Source organism: Corylus avellana, chromosome ca2 (assembly GCF_901000735.1).
Source record: "Corylus avellana chromosome ca2, CavTom2PMs-1.0".
Lineage (NCBI taxonomy): Eukaryota > Viridiplantae > Streptophyta > Magnoliopsida > Fagales > Betulaceae > Corylus > Corylus avellana.
The window spans coordinates 41,628,778-41,648,597 of record NC_081542.1 but is presented as its reverse complement, the minus strand read 5'-3'; the positions used below and the strand labels follow the sequence as shown (position 1 = coordinate 41,648,597).

Sequence of the window (19,820 nt, the reverse complement as noted above, 5' to 3'; positions counted from 1 at the left end):
GTAACTAATTGTTGCAAACTAATTTGTAACTAATTTATGTCTGCAAAAAAATAATCTCTAGCATTACTCATTCTTTACATTCACCCCCAATTGTGCCACATTAATTAAGATTAATGGAAATCCACTAAGAATAATGACGTCATTAGATCGATGATGTACATCTCCGCAAGTATTTTTACATCATTAGATTTCCGGGCGAGTAATGTATAATATTATTTTATTTTTTCAAAGTTTAAATGACTTTTAAATATGATTTTAAAAGTTATTAACATTAAAAAAAAAAGTAATAATATATGACATTACTTTTTGGTGGCACAAAGGTAAAATCTGTTAGAGATAATGTCTCATAATTCAAAATATGTGATGATGTTATCATCTATTTCAACTTTTGAATTGTAAACTTTTAGATGGTATATATCTATCAGGATAGGATAGGATAGGATTTACTGCAACTGTAAATTAAGCACTGTATATTAATGAATATCTTTGGATTTCAAACCAGAACAGCGACAGCTGCATAAGAGACGACATTGCTAGGTTGCTTGTCACGTGGCCAAGTGCATGACACACGGCAACAGGGATGAGCAGCTTCAACTGCAGGTTTGAGTCCATAGGCTCGAGTACAATCGGCGCATAAAAAAGGTTTTCAACTTCTGTCATAAAAATCGCAACACTGTTGAGATTTTGCTAATAAAAATTAGCCTTAGACATAGTCCTGCAAATCTCAAGAGGCTTAAAAAGGGTTTCGCTTCTTCTGCTCATGAATAATAATGTCTGTAAAATATAGAAAGAGGGATGAAAGTTTTGTAAAGGAGAAAAGAAAGAGAGGGAAAAAGGAGAGAACACAAAGATAAAATATAAGATTATATTTTTTCTACAATCTAATGATCTGAACCGTTACAAGAGAGAACAATATATATATATATATATATATATATATATATATATAGAGGCATATGAAGGTAACACATCTCATAGAGTGAAATGTAGAACTATTGTGGACATTGAATCCTGATGGTGGACTTTATGTGTGAATGGTGAAAGTATAAAGTCAAAGAAAATGGCCATGCACATGTTGTATTTATTGCTTCAAATTTATCTTCTAACAATGTCGTCCACTTGCATGAGGCTGGGATAGCAACAATAGAGTAGCAAAAAGATCGTACACAGCAAAACTCAATAATGTCGTCCACTTTACAGGCCAATTTGCTTCGTTCCCAGGACCATGATAGACTTTTTTGCCCGAAGGAGGAGTTTTTTTTTTTTGTTTTTTTGTTAAGTTTTTTTGTTATTATTTATGTTAGGTTATGTTTTGGCACATTCGGTTTACATTTAAGTTGTTGAAAATGAAGCATCCCAGCATGTCCAGAAAGTTGATTCTAGAAGGCTCTGTCCGGACCGCCAGAAGCTAGGTCCGAACACGAAAACCAGTAAGCTTATTTTGATGTACATGTCCGAACTGCTAGAAGCTAGGTCCGGACCCCATTTTCAGCAAGCTGTCTTTTGAGAGATAGGTCCGGATCGCCAGAAGCTGGGTCCGGACCCAAGTTCCAGAAGGCTACAATTGTGAGTCAGGTCCGGACTGTCAGACGCAGGGTCCAGACCCAATTTCCAGCAAGCTCGTTTTGCATGGCATGTCCAGACACATGACTTGGGTGTCCGGACCCCATGTGATTACGCTTATGTAACCCTAGCCATGTCCGGACACCTAATTATCCCTATCCGGACATGGCTGCTGAATTGTTATTTTATTCTTTATTTAAACAAACTATTTTGCTGATTATATGTACGTATTTTGGAAAGCAAAATCAGAGAGCTTAGAGATATTGTTCTAGCTTATTTGAGAAAAGATTAAATACGTGAAGCCAATCAGAGTTCCGGTGAAATGAAATCTTATAGAAGAATTGTGCCAGATGTCCTGGAAAGGGCTACTGCGGTAAAAGTCAAGTGGGTCGCTTGTCGTGTGCAAGGAAGAGTTAATTGCAAATGTTTTGTAATTCTTCTTGTATTCCTTATTCTTCTTATAGTGGATTGATTTCCTGAGTTTGGTTGCCCCGGAGAGGTTTTACATTTAGAGAGTTCTCTAAATGGTTTCCTCTTCGTAACCAAATATCTGTGTTCTTGATTGTTTATTTCATATCTGTATTTGGTTGAATTTTGACTGCTAGTTTAGATCTTATTCTGCATAATCTTTGTGAGACATCTAGACGTTTGAATAGGTGTTGTTTGGAGTCGTTTTTAGAATTTTCAATTTATATGTTATTCTTTTATTATCTTTTTGGGCATTGAATACTTTTCATGAATGATATTGTTTTGGATTTCTTCCAGAGAGCTGAAACAACTTCCTTTGCCTTTTAACTCAACTAAGGAACTCAATTTTACTAAGATACCTGCGTACGCTGCAACAAGAGGTGTCTATCTAACTGCCTGGAGTGTGGGGAGGAACAAAACAAATCAACAAGAGCTACAATCTCACCTGGGAATTCCCCGTAGATTCTGGGTTTATTTATTTGGTAAGGTTACACTTTTGTGAGTTTCAACTAGAGATTAGTCATGAAGGTGACAGAGTGTTTCGAATTTTCATAACAAATAAGGCCGCAGAGGAAAACGCCGATGTGATAAAATGGAGTGGTGGAAATGGTGTTCCCGTATACCAAGACTACGCCGTTTCAATATTTGGCAAAGAAGGCGGCAAACAAACGAACCTCTATCTCGCGCTAGGAGCAAACCCACAAGACTGGAAGACTGCTTACACTGTTGCAATCTTGAACGGTGTCGAAATCTTTAAAGCAGACGCCCTCAATGGCGTAGTACCCAATCCTAACTCCCCAGTTCCTTCAATACCACCGACAAAGTCTAAGAATAACGCTACAATAATAGTTCCGTCATCAGCACTGACGAAGTCCAAGAATAACACTACAATAATAGGTTACGTCGGTGGCGGTAGAGTTTTTTGCTTTGTTGTACTATTGTTAAAATAATATTGTAGACAAATCAAGTTAATGAGTACAATGTATCCCTTAAGGGTATTCCAAGTGGTGGACGTAGGTATCTAACACTGAACTACCTGTAAAGTTCTTTGTGTTTATTTTCTATATTGCTTCCGCTTATAATTTTTGCATCATCATTATTTCAACATGGTATCAGAACTATTTCAACACTATCCATACTTGGATTCGTGATTTTCCAGCGGCGCAAGAGAGTCAAAGACGCCAGCTTTACAAACAAGTCAACAAAGACCCGCAGGTCATCTCTACCGTCAGATCAATGTCGTCACTTTTCATTGGCTAAGATTAAAGCACCCACCAACAACTTTGACGAAGCTCTCATAATTGGTGTTGGGGGTTTTGGTAACGTGTCCAAAGGGAACATCGAGGGTGAGGCAAACCCAGTTGCGATCAAGCGGCTGACACCCGGTTCTCAACAAGGGGCCCATGAGTTTGAGACCGAAATCGAGATGCTCTCTTAGCTCTGCCACCGCCATCTCGTTTCTCTGATTGGCTACTATAACGATGGCAGGGATATGATCCTTGTCTATGATTTTATGGCTTGTGGAACCCTCCGTGATCATCTCCACAAAACAACTGATAATCCACCTCTTTGTTGGAAGCAACAATTAGAGATCTGTATCGGTGCAGCACGTGGGTTGAACTACCTTCACACGGGTGGGAACCACACAATCATTCATCGTGACGTGAAGACGACAAATATCTTATTGGATGAGAAATGGGTAGCAAAGGTGTCTAATTTCGGATTGTCCAAAATTGGGAAGTCTAAAGCCCACGTTAGCACAGTTGTTAAGGGTACATTTGGGTATTTAGACCCGGAGTATTACCGGCGTCAACAGTTGTCTCAGAAATCTGATGTATACTAGTTTGGTGTAGTTTTGTGCGAAATATTGTCTGCGAAGCCACCCATAATTCGTGCAAGCGGTGTGCCTAGCAAAGTGGGCTTTAGAATTGTATCGCAATGGAGAGGTTGATCAGATCGTTGATCCACCATTGAAGGGTGAAATAATAGCCGAGTGTTTGAAGACAATTGCTGAGATCGCGGTTAATTGTTTGCATGACAATGGATGCAACCGGCCATCGATGAATGATGTGATGCGGGACCTTGAGCTCGCATTGCAGCTACAGGAGAGTGCAGACAAAGATGCCAGGCTCGAGGAGGAAGTTGTTGTGCCCAATAACATGTGTAGTAGTACTACGATCGGTGAACAAGATTTCTCTGAGATTATAAATCTTCAAGGTCGGTGAGAGAATATGGGAGGTCAATTTTTAGGATTTCTTATTGGAGTCACATTGCGAACAATGAAGACTAGGGTTTGAAAGCAACTATTGTATGAAAACGTGGAATTTTAGTGCCATATTTGAATATCAAGATGTATTTTGCACTTGCCTAACTAATAGAGGATTGGGAAAGAATCAAATGTAAGTCCCTCGAAAGAAAATGGAAACTAAAATAGGGAATAAATTTGTTAAATGTAATGCTGAACATACTTGCAAGATTATATGATTTCTGGAGATTCCCCTTATTTACTTGTTCATAAACTAATAAGCCACAAATGTTCAGCACCATATAACCACATAAGTTGCAGAGCAAAAAGTTGAAATAAATGCCAACTACTTTGGTATAAAACTAGATTGTTTTTTTCTAAGAATGTAAAACTAGATTTTAATTCAATATGCAAGAATCCAAAATTTGGTGGCAGTTATTATTTGAAGCATAAATGGTGCTCGTTAGGTAATCCCACATTGGTTGGGTTTCAGACTTTTCATCATCAGGTATAAGGTTTGGGGTTGAATGCTTGACACTCAACCAGACTTTTTTTTTTCCTTCTTCTAAGTTTAAGCTGAAAAACTCACTCGTTTCTCGATCTTCTTCCAGCTTGGCCTTGATGTAAGAGTAGATTGCTACACCAGCAATTGCAATGGTTGTTCCAATAGCAGTTTGTGTTGAAATTTTGTTACCTGCAGCCAAGAGCCATATGTTAGACATCCTTAAGCTAAAAAGTTCTTTAGGCAAATAATGAGCGTAAGAAAGAAATTAAAAAAGCAGAAGGGAGATAAAAAAAAACATTACCAAATATTGCTGATCATTTTCCCTTAACAAATTCACGGGTAAGAAAATTAGGAATTGAAACACATAAAATGATGGATAAATTGCAGGTCAATTGAAACATGTTAGAGCAATATTCTCATCCGGCAAATATTATTTTGGCTTAGCCAAAGAAGCTTAAATATATATATGAGACCAAAATGAACTACTTTGGACTCAACAAAATTCTAAAACATTTGTTAAGCTAGTGCACCAAATATTAAAAAAATAATAATAATAATAATAAAAAACATTAATAAATCTCTAACATTCTTTCTGCTTTCAAGATTTATATTTTTAAAAAAATATATAAAAGTTAAAGTAGATAATTAAAATAGAAAGTCAAATGTAAGTCCATCGAAAAAATGAAAACTAAAAGGGGAGTGCTAGGGAGCCAAACAAATGAACTTAGAAAAATTTTCAAACTGACGTGGTAGACCGTGAGCGGCAGACAAGGAGAGAGAATTGCATTTTTTAAATTTAAAAACCACTGCACGTCAATTTGGAAATTTTTCTGGGTTCATTTGTTTGGCTCCTTAACACTTCTTAAACTAAAATAGGGAATAAATTTATTAAGGTAAATGTGAATGTTGTTAATACTAAAGAGATCCTGACCATTACCTGGATATTCTCTGGTCAATTTTAAACTAGAGAGGATCCAATAAATAGACTAGAGAGAATCCAATATCAGGTCAATTTTGGAGAGGATCTTGTTGCTAAAATTATTATTATAGAATTAAATGAGACTTATGACTCTTCTAATGAAGAAGTTAGAGAGAGAGAGGGGCCCTGAGGTTGAGACAAAAAATAAATGAAAAATCGTTCGATCTGTGGTTGTTTCCCGATCTAAATCTGTGTTCTTTTTGGGATTGGTTGCTTTTGAGGTTGTTTTGATAGTTGCTTTAAGCTATATATGTTTGATGAGATGAAATTTTGACCTTTTTTGATCCAAGTATATATGTGTTATTTGATGAGAGGAAATTTTGCTTTCCGGCAAAATCAGACGACATAAATCCTCTGCTTCACACTCTTCTCTTTCTTCGGACAGACAGCTTCTTGTTCTCATCACTTCTATAGGAATTGAAAATCATCCAAACCGTTGGCCACTATGATGCTACCATCAGGTAATTGCCGTCTAGATTTGTAATGAATCTCACACCATTGAACCTTAAAGAAAATTTGCCACTATATTTCATTCCATTCTCTTGTTTGGCGTAGGAAGCTTCCAATGGCTTTAACCAAATTCAACTCACCTTCACCTCCATGTCATGCTCATCATTTTGTCAATGTATGCTATCACTTTGACAACCGGATTTGAATTTCATTGGCTATTTAATGGGCCAGGCCTAAAGATAAATCCCATAATTAAGTCTAGGACATTGAGGAGATGTCCTCTTCTAGGGGAAATAAATGTTATGATAGTGGACATTGTGTTGTTGCGTTGTTGAAGTAATTGTTGGGCAAAGCTAGGAAATGGATTATCTTACGGAGTTATCTTTTAATATTTATCTTTTTAGTTGTTATCTTTTAGGCTATAGCGGTTGTATGTATCTCTATATCTTTAGGAGTACGTAGTTATCTAGTTATTTATTTTAGAATCAATTATTTTTGTAGTAGTTTATTTTTAAGTGAGTGTAGGAGTTATACTTTAAGTCTAAGTCGTTGTAATATTCCTATTTAAAAGGTCATCAATTAATAAAGAAGTAAGTAGAATTAATCATAAAACTTGCGTTTGAAAAGAATTTTAAGTTCTTTTTTTTTAAAAAGAAAAAAAAAATTTAGAAGTCTAAGTTTCCTCGTAACTAAAAATCTATCTTGTTATGTATTTACGTAACATTTAAATTCTCTTGTCGGAGGAGTGGGGACTGTTGAAAAGAACATCACAATTGGGAAAATGGGGAAGGATAAATAATTGTTTTTTTTTTTTATTGGAAGGCGCAAAAAAATCTAATTTGTATAATGTCTTTGTATAAATTGTTTTCATACTTTATACGCATTAAGCGTTATGTTGTATGAAAACGAAGGGGTCAATACTTGGAATAAGTTTGACTTCTAAAGAGAGAAATTTGGGGTATTGGACCCTCAAAATTAGTGTTACGGACCTAGGTCAATATTTGGAATAAGTTTGACTTGTAAAAGAGAGAAATTTGGGGCGGTGGACCTCAAAATTAGTGTTACGGACCCTCTAGAAATGGCGAAAGGTCCATGGACGACTTGAAAAAGTTTTCAGAAGACTTGCGAGGGCAACAAATTTTTTAAGGGCATGTTTAGGATTGTATTAGAAAGCTTATAAAGTACTTTTAATACTTAAAAAGTTGTACAAAAACAAAAGTTGGTATGTTTGGTAAAAAATTTCAAAAGTATTTTTTTTTAACTCTAAAAATGGCAAAGATGCATTTTTTTAAGCTTTTGCCAAAAATCGTTTTTTTTTACTTAAAAGCTCTATTTCTCAAACCCAATCTCAAGCAAGCTCTAAGTCTAATAGCTTGTTTGGGTGTGCGTTTGAGGGACATAAAAGTGCATTTAACACTCAAAAAGTATGTTTGAAGAAAAAAATACACGTTTGGTAAAAAAATTGAAAGTGCTTTTAAGAATCCAAAAATGCTAAAAATTGTCAAAATGCACTTTTGGCAAAAGCTTAAAAATGAAGCTTTTGCCAAAAAAAAAAAAACATTTTTTTTTTGACTTAAAAGCTCTATTTCTCAAACATAATTCCAAGCATGCTTTAAGTCTGAGAGCATGTTTGAGATTATGCTTAAGAAATAAAGCTAAAAAGTTAAAAAGTGTTTTTATGCAAAAGCTTCATTTTTAAGATTTTACCAAAAGTACGTTTTAACAATATTTTAGAGTAAAAAAGTCAAATAAGTACTTTTGTAATTTTTTATTAAACATATCATCAAAGCTCTGTAATGCAATCACAAACAAATTCTAAGTCTTTGGGATTTATGAACCAATCTTTGCTTGCTGGATTGGGTTGGAAATTAACTTCTAAGCAACCTCTACTTTAGGTGACAGCACTTACGGGTAAATACCTTAAGGAATGCTCTGAATTTCTTAACACCACTTTCAATCCCACTTCCTCATGGATGTGGAAATGCTTGTTGAAAGCGAGAGCCGTGGTTGGGAAAGGAGCATGCTTAGCCATCTCTAATGGTCAACATGTGAACATTTGGACCTTTCCTTGGGTTCCTACTTGTTCTTCTTTCAAACCTAACCCCAATCCGAATCTGGTTGGGGGTTTCTTGGTTACCACGTAGATGAGCTGATTGATCCTATCAACGGAAGTTGGTATGTCTCATTGTTGCATGATCTTTTTGATATAGATTATGTTACTTAGATTAAAAAAAAATCCATATTCCACAGCTGGTGGATAATGATAGATGGATTTGGACTCCCTGCTGTATCTCGGCAGTTTTCAGTTAAGTCAGCTCATGAAATTGTTTCTATTAATTCCCCATAGCAGGACTTCTCCTTTTTCTCCTAAAATCTGGAATTGCCAATGGAGCCTCAAGCTTCAACACAAATTGAAGCATCTTCTTTGGAAAATATCTTGGAACTTATTGCCTGTTAGAGTTAATATTGCTCGTTTTATTCCTTTTGAGGTTCAAGATGCCAGGGTTTGTCCTTTTTGTAAAGATGCTCAAGAAACTATTTCCAATGTTTTTCTTCTAGTTATTTTGCTAGATTTTTGTGGAATAGCTCCTCTTGGCATCTCATTTCTGAATCTTTCAACAATCTTCCTATATCTGAGTGGATCTCTGCTATCCTTTATCCTCACTAGAAATTGGCTATTCCAACTCAGGAGATTCGACAGTTTCAGCTTCTTGAAGCCATCACTCTTGACCACATTTGGTATGTGAGAAATCAATTAGTGCACAATGATGTTCAACCAATTTTGGCTAAGTCTCTTCTGAAATAATTGTATTTTCAATGATATATTTCTGCAATATACATGGCTATATATACACAACGTGTGTGTGACTTTACAAGGGAATGGCAATGAATGATAAATTTCCTTATATAACTGATTGACTATTTTCCTTCAACAACCAAATTGTCTTTACTGCTTGATTATCCTTTCCTTGTATACTTGTCTTCCAGTATGGTAGGTGATGTGGTATTTTGTGACCAAAAATATCAATAATAAAAATAACCACTCGCAATAGAACGAATCCCGTAGGATAGGGCTATAGAGAGGGTGTCGAACCTCAAGGACTGCAGGGGTTAAATTATCAAATTCGAAAGATCAAAATTAACTTAATTAAAAGAGAGTGATTTGTTTGTGTGAATTTGAAGTGCATAAAATAAACGGAAAATAAAGGAAGTAAATGTATGAGAGAGAGAGAGTAGGGTATTGACTTCACCACAATCCGCACATCAATGGTTAACCATATTTAATTCTAGCAATTCATTCTATGCATGTTATAATTTCAACAAGAAAACATATAAAAATAATCTCATACAATCAATGGAATAACATAACCCATCTTCGGTTGGCACGGACCGTCTACCTAAATCACACTAAGCTAGGGTGTAGTACGATCCGTCTTCCCTAGGCATGGCCTATCTAATCCTATTGATTGCATGTCAATTAAGAACCATTGTATAACCATCATTCTTATAATCACAGAAAATAAGAATGATTTGAGTTCAATAATAGTAAAATAATTTCTAAGACAAGATAAAAATTTTACTAATATTAAATTGGAATTTAAAGAACAACTGCATTTAATATGAAGAACAGAAATCAATTGTAGCAATCATCAAAGTTATACAATCAACATGCATAAATTGAAAGACTAGAAATTAAATACAATCAAACCATTGTGCTTGGAGAGGGCTACATCAATACCCCACAATTGGGTTTAGCTGCTCATGATCTTCTAAGCTCCACAAACTATTTTACTGAATTTTTGCTCTAAAAGCCGTGTGTCTTTTTTCAATGCTTAGAGGCCTATTTATAGGGCTTAGGAGAGTCCTAGAAGCCCTAGTAATCCTATAAATTTCGGAGATTTAAGTCCAAGTCCAATTAGGACAAAGAAAACCTAAGTCCAAATCGGAATAGGATTCGCCCAGAATTGCGTTCCTGTCTTGCGGGGCTATTTTGGCATTGCGGCGCTCCGAATTGGGAAAATGCTATTTCACAATGATTTGTAGTAATTTGAGTTAGCTTTCTACTGCCGCTTGAATCACCTTAATCGGATATTTGAGCTGAAAGTTATGGCCAAAATACCGAGACATATGCAGAATCCAAATTTGAATCCAATCCGATTTTGACTCCAATTTGAGAAATTCCGAATTAATCCCTTCCTTTATTTGATTAAACTTAACCATGATTGGTTAAGTTTAACCATATCTTCTAGGTCTTCCCAATGTGTGCTTTTAAGCCCAAAATCAATGGAATTAATTGCATCTTTATTTATAACCTGAAAACAATAAAAACAAAACAAAATCAAACAAATAACAACGCTAAGGAATTAACATATGCAAATTAAGGGGCTTGAATGTGCAACATTCGGCGCTTATCACACCCCCAAACTTACATATTGCTAGTCCCTTAGCAATACAAAGCAGAAAATAAAGTGAAACATAAAAAGATAAATCCATTTTTCGTGGGATATACGATTGCATTTAGCGTATGCAACAAGCCTTTTAAACCCCTAGGAATTCCCTAGAGGACGAGTGAAGTCTCGTGAGGGTTTTCCAGGAATGATACCCACAAACATTTTATACCCCTGTAGTTCTGAAACATGCAATATCATAACCATCATGGTTCTCAGTCATAAACAGGCTTAATAAAACAAACACTATCTTCACAATTTCAGGCAATCACAACTTAGCTTCAATCATGGCAATTATGAGATATTACAAGATTCAACTCGTGTATGTGAACTCAACAAATAGTCAAGGGATTTCAAAACTAATCTCAATCATGCATGGATTAATACTCAAAATTTATTGGACTTCTTACTGGATAAACAACCGAGGCAACAAATTTTTTTTTTCTTTCACTTAGCTCCCTTAAGCTTTCTAATTGACCCATGTATCGAGCGTTAAGCCAATGACTCCCAAACCAGATGGTTTTAGGGCATTAGGTGTAAAGACACCCCTAAGGACTTACTAACTCGGATCAAAAAGGCTACAAAGCTAAGCTCTTTTTTTTTTTTTTTTTTTTTTTATATATATATCAACCAATCTAAACTTTTCACTTTTTGACGCGAACGCTCACTGCTTAATGAGGCAAGAGGTCCGGTTACTTGGTGGAAAGTTCAAAATGATCGTCATTTTTTTTTTTTTTTTAATTGGAATTTATGCCAAGGTCGTTTTCCCAATAAGTTGCCCAACTACATTTCGAATATTAAAAACAAACAATCTTGATTCCAGATTTCATGATCCACAGACTATGTGCTAGTGTGCTTGTGCAAATCAAATTGAAACAAGTAATATTTCATACTGCCAATGAAAGTAACCCAGTTTTAATTCCTTAATCAAGTGATTATCTGTTCGTCATATTAAGCCTATCAATGAATTTCAAACCACAACCGGAAAATCAATTGCATGCTCAAAACTCTCATGTATATGCCCACACCCCCCAACTTAATGTGCACAATGTCCTCAGTGTGTGGAAAATAACAATAAAACAGTGCAAAGGGAAAAAGAAACACTGAACCTGTCACTAAGGCGCAGAAGAAGATGCCCCGGGTGCAGGTGGCAGCCATGCTACAATGGTGCGCAGCAGTTCTTGCTGGGCTTCTGCCGAGCAGGGGAAGAGCGGGATGTGGAAGCAGTGGCCCGAAGCATGATGTTGCTTGGTTAAGGCAATTCGTCGAGCACTTGGTGGGCACTCCAAAAGGGAGGAGATGGATAACCACCTTATTGGGCTGCCCAACCCCTTGCAAAACAAAGACAAACCAACACAGAGCAGTCTGTGGACCCACGGACTGCTGATTGCTACAAAAATTTGAACGAAAAAGGGGGAAGGTGTGGTTTGGTGAGGTGGGTGCTTGGTTGGATTCGGTGGTGTGGGGGAAAGAAGAGGTGCGGCGCTGGGGAGTGGGGAAAAATGGGGGAGAAAGAGGGGATCATGACCTAAAAGGGTCACGTGCAAACTCTAAATGAGTGCGCTCGATCGCTCTTGCACAGAGAGTGGGGTGGAAAAGCGAGGGTACGCTCGAGCGCTCCTGAAGGTGCGCTCGAGTGCATTCATGCATGTGTGTGTTGAGTGCAGAGCATCTGCGCTCGATCCCACGCATGGTGGGCTCGAGCGCAGGCTCGTGTTCTGGGATCGAGCGCATGGTGAGTGCGCTCGAGCCCAGGGTGTCAGTGCCCTAATCCAAAAAATAGACGGGATCCGTCAAATCGACGGATTCCACGTCTGTACCTGGCTCGAAATGCTGGATGCAGGGCTTCAATCTTTGACCATTGACCTTGAACAGAGTGCCATTCTTTGGGTCCCGCAACTCGACAGCACCATGGGGCGACACTGCGGTGACTATGAAGGGGCCGTCCCATCGGGAGCGAAGCTTGCCAGGGAAAAGCCGGAGTCTGGAATTGAAAAGCCATACTTTCTGGTCCCGAACAAATGTTTTGGGCAAGATATGTTTGTCATGAAAAGCCTTAGTCCGCTCCTTATAAATGCAAGCATTATCATATGCATCTCGCCGCAGCTCCTCTAACTCTGTCAACTGAAGTTTCCGGTGAGAACCAGCTGCTTGCATGTCGAAATTAAACTGCTTAATTGCCCATAGAGCCTTGTGTTCTAATTCCACAGGGAGGTGGCACGCTTTGCCATATACCAGCCGATAGGGAGACATTCCAATGGGAGTTTTGTAAGCTGTGCGGTAGGCCCATAATGCATCATTGAGACGCAAGGACCAATCCTTTCGGTCTGGCCTAACCGTCTTCTCCAGAATATGCTTAATCTCCCGATTAGACACTTCCACTTGGCCACTTGTTTGAGGATGGTAGGGAGTGGCTACCTTATGTGTGACAGAATACTTGAGAAGCAAGGCTTTGAAAAACCGGTTGCAAAAGTGTCTACCTCCATCACTAATGATTGCCCGAGGAGTGCCAAATCTGCTGAAAATGTTGGCTTGGAGGAATTTCACTACAACCTTGTGATCATTGGTCTTTGTGGCAATGGCTTCTACCCACTTAGAAACATAATCCACTCCTACCAAAATGTACTCATACCCGCAAGACGGTGGGAAGGGTCCCATGAAGTCGATACCCCAGACATCAAAAATCTCGACGATAAGGATGGGGTTTAATGGCATCATGTCCCTCCGAGACATTGCTCCTAGGCGTTGACATCTCTCACAAGCTCGGCAGAAGTCATAGGCATCTTTGAACAAGGTGGGCCATGTGAATCCGCATTGTAGAACCTTGGCTGCTGTCCTCTTGGCACTGAAGTGTCCTCCACAAGCCAGGGAATGACAAAAGGTAAGAATACTGGAAAATTCACTCTCAGGGACACAACGTCGGATGATCTGGTCCGCACAATACTTGAACAACTCTGGATCTTCCCAATAATAGAATCGAACTTGCTTGAAGAAGCGGTCCTTATCTTGCTTGGACCAATGAGAAGGAATCCGATCTGTTGCTAGATAATTGACAATATCGGCATACCACGGCGGATTGCTCGGAGTAATTTCCAAGAGTTGCTCATCGGGGAAAGAGTCATGAACAGGAGTTGGCTGAGGTGTCTCAAATAAAATCCGTGACAAATGGTCAGCAACAACATTTTCAGTGCCCTTTTTGTCTCGAATCTCGATGTCAAATTCTTGCAAAAGTAATATCCAGCGGATCAACCGAGACTTTGTTTCCTTCTTGGCCAGTAGATGTCGCAGAGCAGCATGATCAGAAAAAATTATAACCTTTGAGCCCAGCAGATATGAGCGGAATTTATCCAGAGCAAATACCACAGCTAGCAATTCTTTCTCAGTGGTTGTATAGTTAACTTGAGCATCTATCAAAGTCTTGCTAGCATAATAAATGACATGAGGAAGCTTGCCTACCCGTTGTCCCAAAACTGCACCCACAGCATAGTCAGATGCATCACACATAATCTCAAAGGGCAATGACCAATCAGGCGGCTGCATGATGGGAGCCGAAGATAAGAGAGACCGGAGCTGCTGGAATGCCTTATGACATGCTTCATCAAAGTGAAAAGGGGCGTCCTTAGCAAGCAAGTTACATAAGGGCCTTGAGATTTTGCTGAAGTCTTTGATGAAACGACGGTAGAAACCGGCGTGCCCTAGGAAAGAACGGATCTGCTTCACTGAAGTGGGGGGTGGTAAATTCTCAATGAGCTCAACTTTAGCCCGGTCCACCTCAATACCTCTCTTGGACACTATATGGCCCAAAACTATCCCTTCCTGTACCATGAAGTGGCTCTTCTCCCAGCTCAAAATCAGGTTAGTTTCTTTGCAACGTTGAAGCACAAGTGACAAATTATGAAGACATTGATCAAAAGAAGATCCAAAAACAGAAAAGTCATCCATAAATACCTCCAAAAAATTTTCCACCATGTCGGAGAAGATAAACATCATACATCTCTGGAATGTGGCAGGTGCATTGCATAAGCCAAAGGGCATGCATCGGTAAGCAAAGGTGCCGAATGGACATGTGAATGTCGTCTTCTCCTGGTCTTGGGGATCAACTGCAACCTGGTTATACCCGGAGTAGCCGTCAAGGAAGCAATAGTAACTTTGGCCAGCAAGGCGCTCTAAAATTTGATCAATGAATGGGAGCGGGAAGTGATCTTTCCGGGTATGGGAATTTAGCTTCCGGTAGTCAATGCAGACACGCCATCCCGTAGTGGTGCGCTGTGAAACCAATTCTCCTGCAGAGTTCTCAACGACGGTGATGCCTGATTTCTTTGGAACCACTTGAGTGGGGCTCACCCATTTGCTATCTGAGATGGGGTAGATGATGCCTGCATCCAGTAACTTGACTACCTCTTTCATTACTACCTCCTTCATGTTGGGATTCAACCGGCGCTGTGCCTCACGGGAGGGTCGAGCATCTTCTTCCAAATGGATCCGGTGCATACAGATAGAGGGGTCAATGCCTTTTAAATCTGCCACGGTCCAACCAATAGCCTCTTTATACTCCTTTAACACTGCGAGCAGACTGTCCTCTTGGTCTTTTTGCAAGTCGGAAGCAATGATAACCGGCAAGGTGTTGTTAGACCCCAGGAATGCATACTTGAGCTTTGCTGGCAGGGGCTTCAACTCAAGCTTTGGTGGAGACAGCAGAGATGGAACAGGAGGAGTGCTGGCAGTCGCAGGTAGGGGCTCCTTTACTACTTTCCAAGGATGGAAATCTGCACTTGCAGCTGTTTCGAGCAAATCATAGACCTCTTGAATGTACTGGTCGGTGTTGAATTCTTCAAAGTCAAAGTAGTTCAGGCATGCTTCCACTGGAACCTTCGTCAGGAGACTGGGTAGTGAATCTTCTACATATCCTTCAATGCTGTCCAAAAAGAAACACTCATTCTGATCAGGAGCATGTTGAAATGCAGTAAAGATATTCAACCGAACCTTCATATTGCCAAAGGAGATCTCCATGACTCCAGTTCGACAGTTGATACATGCATTTGCTGTGGCTAAGAATGGACGCCCAAGGATGATAGGAACCAGCTTCTCAGGATTGGGCACAGGCTCGGTATCAAGCACTATGAAGTCAACTGGGAAGAAAAATTTGTCCACCTGGATGATCACATCTTCTACAATCCCTCTAGGCTTCTTAATTGACCGATCAGCTAGTTGCAAAATCACGGTGGTGGGTTTCAGCTCACCTAGGCCAAGCTGCTGATATACTGAATAGGGAAGTAAATTCACACCAACTCCCAGATCTAAGAGTGCTCGATCAATCTCGCTTTTTTCGATGATGCAGGAAATTGTAGGAGCCCCGGGGTCCTTGAACTTTGGAGGAGTGTTGTGCTTAATCAGGGAACTTACTTGCTCAGTCAGAAGGACTTTCTTGGGGATGGTATTTCTGGTCTTCCTCTTTTGAGTACACAAGTCTTTAAGGAATTTGGCATAGGCGGGGACTTGTGAAATGGCATCTAGGAGGGGAAGATTGATTTTGACTTGTTTGAACATCTCCATCATTCCTTGAATTTTCTCTCCTTGTTTCCCAAAGTGTGAAGGTGCCCTGAGACGTTCCGGGAAGGGGGCCCGTGGCTCATATGGGATCTCTGGAGTGGATGCCGCTGATGACGAAACCTCATTGCTTGCTTGCTTGCTATTATCATTCTGCAGGTTCTGTGCAACCTCCGTGTGCTCATCCTTTTTCTCCTCCACATGATTGTCAACTATTCTGCCGCTTCTCAAGGTGGTGATGGCTTGAACTTGCTGATGGTAGGAAGTGCCCTCATCTACCATGAAGTGCCCCTTAGGGTTTACCACCGGCTGACTTGGAAGCTTGCCTTCGTCCCTTTTGTTGACGGTGTTGGCATGTTGTCTGACTTGAGCTTCTAGCTTGGCGATGGATTGGGAATGTGAGTTGACTCTTTCTTCTTGAGATTTGATTGACTACTTAATCTCTCTGGTCAGCTCATTCACTGCTTTTATAATCCGATCCTCAAAATTTGACTCTAGGGGAGCTTGATAGTGCTGCTGTGGAGGCCGGTAAGTAGAATGAGATTGGTAGGGCTGCCTGTTGGATTGAGATTGATTATGTGGCCCTGGGGCTGAGTTGCCTGAACTTGAATTCTTCCATGAGCAATTTGGATGATTTCTCCATCCGGGGTTGTAAGTATTGGAGTATGGATCATTACCCCGTCTAGAGAAAGCTGCATTAACCTGCTCATTTGCAATATCAGTGTAATTTCCAGTAATAGGGCAGTTATTTATATGATGCATAGGACTGGAACAGAAAGAACATGGCTCAGTGTGTGTGTGAGCAGCATTAGGAGCTAAACCGGCAGTCAACAGAACTTGATCTAGCTTCTTTGTGATGGCCTCAACTACTTGGTTCGCCATGTTTGGGGACTGGCCTGCTTCATAAAACTTTCAGTCTTGAGTGCTTTAGGTGGTGGTGCCCTCCGTCTGGTAGAAACCTGCTGAAGAGAATTGTTACTCAAGTTTTCAAACATAGACCATGCTTCATCTTCGCTTTTTAACATGAATGTCCCCCCACATGATGCATCTACCATTTTTCTATTAGACTCGATCAGGCCATCATAAAAACACTGCACTAGCTGCCATTTTGGGACAGCGTGGTGTGGGCATGATCTAAGCAAGCTCTGCAGCCTATCCCAAGTTTCATGGAAATCTTCTCCCTCATACTGGGAGAAAGTAGTGATGGCTCTCCGAGTATCATTGGTCATTCCTATGGGAAAATACTTCTTAAGAAATTCTTGCTGTAATTGAGCTCAAGAAGTAATAGAGTTAGATGTTAAGGATTGAAACCAATGTTTGGCTTTTTCCTTGAGGGAGAAAGGAAAAAGACGCATCCTTAGGGCATCCTCAGTGAATCCATTCATTTTAGTAGTATCACAAATTGCTTCAAAATCACTGAGGAAGTCGTAAGGATTTTCAGTGCTAAGCCCTAAGAAAGAAGGTAAACTCCGGATGGTGCTGGGCTTAATTTCATAATGGGTTGCCGTGATTTCTGGCAACCGGAGACTTGTGGGAGTAGTGTAAGTGGTTGGCAGGTAGTGATCCTACAAAGCTACGTGATTACGGTCTCCCATGGTCACCGTGGAACGCTCTTCTAGCAAATTAGGAGTCCCTTTGGATCTAATTTGTCTAAGAGTGCGTTCAATTTCAAGGTCGCAAGAAATTAATGGAAAAGATAAAGAACGACGACCTAGCATAAACTAAACAGAAATTAAAAAGAAAACAGGAAGAAAAAAAAAATTAAGCTAAAGCAGAAACAAACAAGCTCACAAACGGCCTTAGAGCACTTTAGGGTTCTGAATGCAGGATGCCGCAAGTGCGCTCGATCGCACGGCAGGGTGCGCTCGAGCGTAATGCCGCAGGTGGGTGCGCTCGATCGCACACGGTCTGCACTCGATCGCAGTTACAGAGAAGGCAGCTTATGGACCTGTTTGCAGTTTCTAAAAAAAAATAAAATCAACACAAAACAAAATTAAAAATTAGCAACTTAAAACAGGGAAATAAACTATTAAGCTAAAATTAATCTCTAAAATTTAACAATAAACCGTTAAGCAGTCCCCGGCAACGGTACCAAAAATTGATGTGGTATTTCTGTGACCAAAAATATCAATAATAAAAATAACCACTCGCAATAGAACGAATCCCGTAGGATAGGGCTATAGACAGGGTGTCGAACCTCAAGGACTGCAGGGGTTAAATTATCAAATTCGAAAGATCAAAATTAACTTAATTAAAAGAGAGTGATTTGTTTGTGTGAATTTGAAGTGCATAAAATAAACGGAAAATAAAGGAAGTAAATGTATGAGAGAGAGAGAGTAGGGTATTGATTTCACCACAATCCGCACATCAATGGTTAACCATATTTAATTCTAGCAATTCATTCTATGCATGTTATAATTTCAACAAGAAAACATATAAATATAATCTCATACAATCAATGGAATAGCATAACCCATCTTCGGTTGGCACGGACCGTCTACCTAAATTACACTAAGCTAAGGTGTAGTACGATCCGTCTTCCCTAGGCATGGCCTATCTAATCCTATTGATCATATCTCAATTAAGAACCATTGTATAACCATCATTCTTACAATCACAGAAAATAAGAATGATTTGAGTTCAATAATAGTAAAATAATTTCTCAGACAAGATAAGAATTTTACTAGTATTGAATTGGAAATTAAAGAACAACTGCATTTAATATGAAGAACAGAAATCAATTGTAGTAATCCTCAGAGTTATACAATCAACATGCATAAATTGAAAGACTAGAAATTAAATACAATCAAACCATTGTGCTTGGAAAGGGCTACATCAATACCCCATAATTGGGTTTAGCTGCTCATAATCTTCTAAGCTCCAAGACTATTTTACTGAATTTTGCTCTAAAAGCGGTGTGTCTGTTTACAATGTTTAGAGCCCTATTTATAGGGAATTGGGAAACCCTAAAACCCTAGAAATCCTCAAAAAGTTGGAAGTCAGTCTCCCAGTCCAATTGGGAGACTGAAATCCAAGTCCATGCTGGAAAGGGATTCTTGCCGTGCACTGTACGCTCGAGTGCGCTCGATCCCAGGAGTGCTGCGCTCGATCCCAGGAGTGCTGCGCTCGATCCTAGTTCCAGAATCTTCAACTTTTTGATCTTTTAAGCCCAATTTCCAATGGTTTGTCAAATAAGACCTGAAACACAAAAACAAAACAAAATCAAACAAATAACAACGCTAAGGAATTAACATATGTAAATTAAGGGGCTTGAATGTGCAACATTTGGTGCTTATTAGTGAGCTTAAAATTTTGAACACATGATCTGATAATTGAGTTTTTCAGTTTGGTTACTTGCTTAGGACAGTTGAGAATTCACATGTTTAATATGATCTTACACAAGCACATTAGCACATAATTTGTGGGGCTATGACATGAAGTTTGATGTATGTGTTTCTATGTCGTGAGTGAAACTGGATGAATTATTAGAGGGATACTTTGGCATATATATATATATATATATATATATATATATATATATATATATATATGTGTGATAAAAAAAAATCATTGATAAGCTTTTCACTAAGTAACTGGACATCTTGCCTCAAAGCA

At 39.1% G+C, this 19,820-nt stretch overlaps 1 protein-coding gene and 1 pseudogene across 1 annotated transcript; one reads left to right on the top strand and one right to left on the bottom strand.

Moving 5' to 3' along the window:
• Positions 1-150: 150 nt before the first annotated feature.
• On the top strand, positions 151-4,256 carry LOC132169813 (receptor-like protein kinase FERONIA; annotated as a pseudogene).
• Positions 4,257-15,172: 10,916 nt separating this feature from the next.
• LOC132169812 (uncharacterized) lies at positions 15,173-17,087 on the bottom strand. The gene is made up of 5 exons (XM_059580773.1): positions 16,908-17,087; positions 16,265-16,457; positions 15,856-16,168; positions 15,273-15,573; positions 15,173-15,178 (listed from the first exon to the last, which is right to left on the bottom strand). The coding sequence occupies exons 1-5, from the start codon at positions 17,085-17,087 to the stop codon at positions 15,173-15,175; spliced, it is 993 nt and encodes a 330-aa protein (XP_059436756.1).
• Between the last annotated feature and the right edge of the window lie 2,733 nt (positions 17,088-19,820).

Bases quoted from the DNA above. Each gene is read 5' to 3' on its own strand.
- LOC132169812 (XM_059580773.1), bottom strand. From the start codon at position 17,087: ATGGCGAACCAAGTAGTTGAGGCCATCACAAAGAAGCTAGATCAAGTT. The intron at 16,458-16,907 runs GTTAATGCAGCT...TCCTACCATCAG, and splicing joins CTGATATTGCAAATGAGCAG to CAAGTTCAAGCCATCACCAC. The intron at 15,574-15,855 runs GTCAATTAAGAA...CTTTTTGGACAG, and splicing joins ATTTTGCAACTAGCTGATCG to CATTGAAGGATATGTAGAAG.